Source organism: Acipenser ruthenus, chromosome 5 (assembly GCF_902713425.1).
Source record: "Acipenser ruthenus chromosome 5, fAciRut3.2 maternal haplotype, whole genome shotgun sequence".
In the NCBI taxonomy this organism is placed as follows: domain Eukaryota; kingdom Metazoa; phylum Chordata; class Actinopteri; order Acipenseriformes; family Acipenseridae; genus Acipenser; species Acipenser ruthenus.
The window spans coordinates 66,989,531-66,995,530 of record NC_081193.1 but is presented as its reverse complement, the minus strand read 5'-3'; the positions used below and the strand labels follow the sequence as shown (position 1 = coordinate 66,995,530).

At 36.8% G+C, this 6,000-nt stretch overlaps 1 protein-coding gene across 4 annotated transcripts in view; it reads left to right on the top strand.

Moving 5' to 3' along the window:
* The first annotated feature begins 283 nt into the window (after nucleotides 1-283).
* LOC117403233 (spastin-like) overlaps nucleotides 284-6,000 on the top strand; it is a 40,501-nt gene continuing 34,784 nt past the window's right edge. For all 4 annotated transcript variants that reach the window (XM_059024407.1, XM_059024406.1, XM_059024405.1 and 1 more), the window contains exon 1: nucleotides 284-857. In XM_059024407.1, the coding sequence (XP_058880390.1) occupies nucleotides 503-857 (355 nt within the window). In that variant the 5' untranslated portion in view covers nucleotides 284-502. The remainder of the gene's footprint in view (nucleotides 858-6,000) is intronic.

Genomic DNA, 6,000 nt, shown 5'->3' with positions numbered 1-6,000 from the left:
CTGCAGCTAGTTTAGAAATAGACACTAGTACAAACTGAAATAAAAAGGCGAACTACTCACAAAGATTTCTAAGCAATAGTAAATCAAAGCTAGACATTAGTGCTGTCATTTTAGAATGATTTGAGTGCTGAGTGTTACATTTATCCAAATTATTTATAATTCTAAAATATAAAATACTCCAGACATGTTCCACTTTATATAAACTGATGTTGATGTCACGTAAAACAGCTTGATCAGCTGGTATGGCGAGGGGCGGGGTTGATGGAACAATAACATTTGTGCGTTTTGTAAACGCGGCGCACGCGCAACTTACTGGATAGCATTCCCAAACCAAATTGCACTGATTTTCTTGCGTAAACAATCGCCTTTGGTCCCTGAGTTACGCTGGATGCTTGCCCGCTTACGCTCCTCGGGCTCAGCTGGCTTCCCAGTTAGCTGACAGTGGCTAGTGAGAAGTGCGTGTGCGGTATATGTGTTATGGAGGCGACGGTGAGCCAGGTGAATGAATTATCCGGGAGGAAGAGGGAAAAAGAAGAAAGGCTTAGCGGGTACTGTCAGCTCCCCGCCCGAAGGCGACGCACCCGACCAGGTGTCGCTGCATAAGCGCAATCTATTCTACTTTTCATACCCGCTGCTGGCGGTGTTTGCGCTTTTCCGAGTCCTCGCCCTGTACTTGGGCATCCTGTTCGCCTGGTTCTGCGAACGGTTGTCCCGGATCATGGCGGCTAAAAACAAGTCGCCTGCAGCAGCGGCCGTCGGCAAAGAATCCGATGGTGACTGCGAGCGAGTTCGGAACTACCATAAGCAGGCCTTTGAGTACATCTCTGTCGCCCTCAGGATCGATGAAAATGACAAAGGTGAGTTTGTGGATGCCATTTACCGTGGCTTGGGGATACATGTATATAATAGGCAAATATTAATTCATAGTTCTTTTGAAAATAAAGGGTCTGTAGCTGACCGGCAGCAATGCACTGAGTGTGTTCTTCAGTGGTCTGTGCAGGCGTGGCTGGTGCACATGGATGGCATGTGATGTTAGTTCGCCTGTGTCGCTGGCCTTACAAAACAAGGTACAAACCGGAGCTAATTAATACTGATTGATTTGAAATTGACTTTAGAAGGAAGCTGTGTGTGTAACCCAAGTACGCTGTCTGCAGCTAACACGGTCCTAATTGTGCTGATTTTATGTAACATTCACAGAATTCTCCATGTGTGTGTGTGTTTTTTTTTTTTAAATCTAGAACAATTAAGAGATGTCACCTAAGGTTGTTTTTAAGAGATAAACATTCAAGCCTTCCTTAGTCTACACAAAGGGTTCGATTTATTAAAATAACTACCGTATTAACGGTTGTAAACACAAAAACCTTTCTTCAAAAACGTTCTATCTGCATCAGTTTTAAGATTTTACGTAGGAGATTTTATAAATCTTTTGAATAGTCCATTTTACAGGGTTCTAAAACCAGGATTATCATAACATGACAGTTAATTTCTTGATAGTTTTCTTAAGGCTCAGTACACCAATTATCTGCCCGCAGCACACGTTTACCATTAAAATTCAGTAGTGTTATTAATAAGAGATGATGGACAGCTGTATAGGTACAGTTTGAAACATTTAATATAATCAGTTACATAGCATTCCTGGCCCAGCATAAAGGTGGATTTATTTATATTGTGGGCCTTGGCAGTTTTGCTTTTTGTTTAAAATAAACTAGTTCACAGGATTTGAGTTCAGGAACTAAAATATAAGACATTTGGATAACAGGATTTCTAAGGCAGCAAGAGAAGGCAGTGCATTTGTCCATGAATAAATATGCTGTATGTTGAAATATCATCCATAAAGAGGATCATCCACTAGACAAATGTGGCGGGTATGTTGCAGTATATGTTTGTTAGTATTTACAGAGTATTGTGGAAAATGTTCAAGAACAGTTTATTTTTCAGTGATAAACACTGGTGGGGATGGTGGGATAGAAGAAGGTTAACAGAAACCATGTGTGTCAGTAATATGGCTTGAAACAAAGAAGAGAGATTCTTTATATTTTGCCCATGGGAATATCTGAGGTCATTTGCAGGCTTGCACTGTCTGTTTTTTTTTTTTTTTTAAACCTAATGGGCATACATTTCTTATACTGTAACAATTAATGTGTAACTTCTTTAGAAGAAAAAATCAGCAATAATCACAATATAATATGTCATGTAAATAATTGGGCAGATCTGGCTATTATTGATTTCTGGAAATAGGTCAGCATTTCTTTCCAGGCAGTCAGCAGTGTGGACAGCTGACTGACATAATCAATTATTTATGCAACTCAGAGAATGAAAAAATTGTAAGAAGCTTAACATTTTTTAGAACAAGGTTCAAAATCTCTTGCTGTAGTTTTGGTTAATTAGTTAATCCAGAACTGCTGGTTAACAAACACTCTTCTACAGTTTTAAGTACAATTCCGAAGTACTAAGATATGTAAAAAGGACATCTTGATTACTGCTTTATGTATTGTAGTAATTAAAATATATATATTTGTATAGAGACTGCAGACATGTTTAAAATACATTTTAATAATAAAAAGAATGGGAAAACAATAAAAAAACTGAAAGGTATGCAATGCAATTTACATTGGTTTAGTCCTTTGTGGAATGATTACAGTACTCTCTCTGTTCATGGAGTATCCTCTATATAGTACTTGCTAAGAAAATTAGTTTTGATCTAAAGTATTTTTGTCCTGACTGAGTGAGGCCAATTGATTTGCTTTTATTTGTTGTTCCCTGTTGAAAGGGAGGGACGATATCTGTAACGGGCACATTTTGTGGCTTAAGATGAAATTAAAGATCTCTCTACCCTTTGAATTTTAATGTCAGTATCAGCCTACTCGTAGAGTTTCTACTTGGGATTTAATTTTCATCACGGCTCCGGGGCTTCTTTCAGGCAGATTTACTCATTAGGAATGGTTTCCTAATCTATTCCCCCAGGGCTGAAAATACCCCCCTCTCCCCATGAAAAACTTAATAACCCATTTGACACATTGACAGGTTTTCAGTGTTAGACATATGAACAGGGCTGGTGTGAAGCCTGTGTTATAGAATATCTTAGATCTGCAGTTCAACACTATGTCAGTGCTGTCAGTTTTGTGACTGAAGCCTTAAAGGAAAATGTCATTGGTGACATTGGCCATGGCCACCAATAAATACCTTTTTGAAGCAGTTTCCTTTTAGTGTTGATTGGAAACCAGGAGTCAAACTGGTATGTACTGTAGGCCGCAAATACATCCTTGAACATTGAAAGCATCCCTCTAGTTTCCTGTTTGGGATTAATTAACATAATAAATATTTTATCATGATCATTATAGTTTTTAGCATATCTTATTTGAATTTCTGACACTGCAGACAAACTAAAATTCATGCAATAGAAATGACAAAAGAGGAAGAAAAATATTAGCAATCCACCGTAATATGCTTTTTTTATTTGAAAATGAAAACATAATGTAGCCTAGATCATTTCTAGATCACTGTATTTTCTTTGTTTCTTTCAAAAATGTAGATTTCTGATCCTGCCTTGCTAATGCAAGTGCTTTAACCACAGGAGGAGGTCTCTTTGAATTCTAGAATAAGCATAATCCCTTTTTTTGCAAGATTCTCCTATTTATCATATGGTTAGGTTTCAGAGGCCTTAGTGCTGTAATGTGGTTAGCTTCATGAGTCAACCGCAGGTCAACTGAAAATACACTGCAGCAAAAGAAGTGCATAATTTAGGGGCTTTTTGGGTGGGGGGTGACAGCAGGGTGTTTCAGGAGCGTATTTTCAGGTCAAAAAAACATATCGGCACACAGGGCATGAAGTTAAGGTCATGAAGGGCAAGGCAATGTTGCTTTTGTTGGGCATGAAGATTCAGGGGCACTAAGGCAGTTCTAGGGACAGAAAGGCAAAATATAAATCCAATCCAAGGGCACCAAGACAATTTTATACTCATTCATAAAACAACAAAAATTAAATACAGAGTTCCTATTATGTTGGTGACATGTTAATTCAGACAAACAAAAATCAATGTTTTCTGGGTGATTCACACACTAATTGTTACCAAAATAAAATATAGGTCACTTTTCCATTGTAAAAATGAAATGGTATAACAAATATCAAATTTTAAAAACAAACTTTAATAATGAAAAAATACAAAGGGTAATTTGGCAAAAAATAAATATTCAGGGTATTTTTACTACAGTCTGTCACCCTGTTAACAAGAGCTAAATATAGCTTTTGTCTGTGTCCTGTAATTAAAGCTTTCTTAAAACCCTCTGTGCCATGTGTTTCATAATTTAGGGTACGCACGTTCAACTGGATTTCATATAACAAGTTGTACGCTGGTGAAGTGAACATTTTAAACACTGCACTTTTAAATGCTAAAAATAGAATTTTTTCAGAAATTGAGATTTTCACAGAGAATTGTATATTATTATTACACGACACTGGTTCTAATTCATGGAAATCGTGAAATCCATGCTCACCATGAAAAATACAGACTTAGTGATACAACAGCACAAATAAGCGATTTTACTGAAGGGAAAGTTAGATAGATTTCCATGCAAACTGGCTGAAGATGTACCCATGGCTGGAGTGTTATAACGATAGTGGCCAAATGTGTTGTTCGGTCTGCAGTGTGTCTGCGCAACTGTAGTTTGCTAACCGCTGTAACCTGTCCAACCTGTTCAAACAATGGCTTTGAAAAGAAAAAGAAAAAAACTTGAAATAGAAACTTCGTCAGGCAATGGAGAGTGCTGTGCATCACAGTGATGAACAGCTAGATGTACATAATGTTAGGTGTTCACATTTGAGAGACTTTATATAGTTTCACAGTTCTTGAAATTTACAGTTGCAAAAGATTTACAGTTTTGTTATGGTGCATTGCTAGACACTCAAGAAAAACACATTCTAACCCATTTCGTGAAAGCACATGTTTTACTTGTTAAAAAGCAGAACTAGGTAAGGTAGTGAGAAGGAATTACACAAAAATAAATGAAAACAGAAATGAACCCACTTATCTATCGTGTTTCGTTCACTATTATGTTATCTCTCCTCATTTTGTAACGCATGGAGCTGCTACTTGAACCATGGCATACATAGCTACTTGCTTGTTTTTTGTGTGATTTGAAGACATGGAAGGTGTCAGAATGTGTATTGCACCATTGCATTTTAAAGTATTGCAATTTTAAGCATATAATCAGAACTCCTTATACCATATATGGTCATGGAATATGTGTAATGTGGTGTATGTTTGTGTTTTTTTTAACTAAGCTGTAAATTTAAAAAAAGGAAATTGGTCTACATTATTTGAAGGATATTCACGTGTATGTGAAATAGTGGACAGAGAAGCATCAAAACAAATTAAATTGCAGCTGCTAAAGAAATAGCCTGAAAACTCTCTGCTGTTTGATTTTTTTTTTTGTTATTTCGCGCCCTGGATACAGTTTTGTTTGAAGCTTAAAGGCCTATCTGTAAGGCAGGACATTTAAATATTGGCTATTGTGACTTCTATTAACATTTTACTTTAAAATTATACACTAAAATCTACTTGCCATAAAATAAACATCATGTTCCTGCTGTTTATGGGATACCAGACTGCAGACCCCACATCTTTGTAATTTAAGCTACTATAGGAAATGCAACCTTACACATTAGTAATGAGCTTGTCTTTGGTACTATAAATATGCCTAACTGTTAAAAATGCTGTCAATTCACATTGAAGCAAATTTGGATTAGATGAACTTTCTACATGGTTCTGGCCAAATTTAGCAGTCACTTATTGTAAATTACTTGTTAATGCTTATTATTTTGGGATAAAAATCCCAGGGAATAAAAATTTGAATAAAATGAATCTCCCTAGTTCAAACAGCTGAGTGTAAACAATATTGGGAAATGTATTGACTTACCAGATCCAGATTAGTGCCTCTGTTCTGTATTTTTGTGCTGTTTTGGGACTACCATTGCCATAGTGCTCACGCATCAGTACCATTT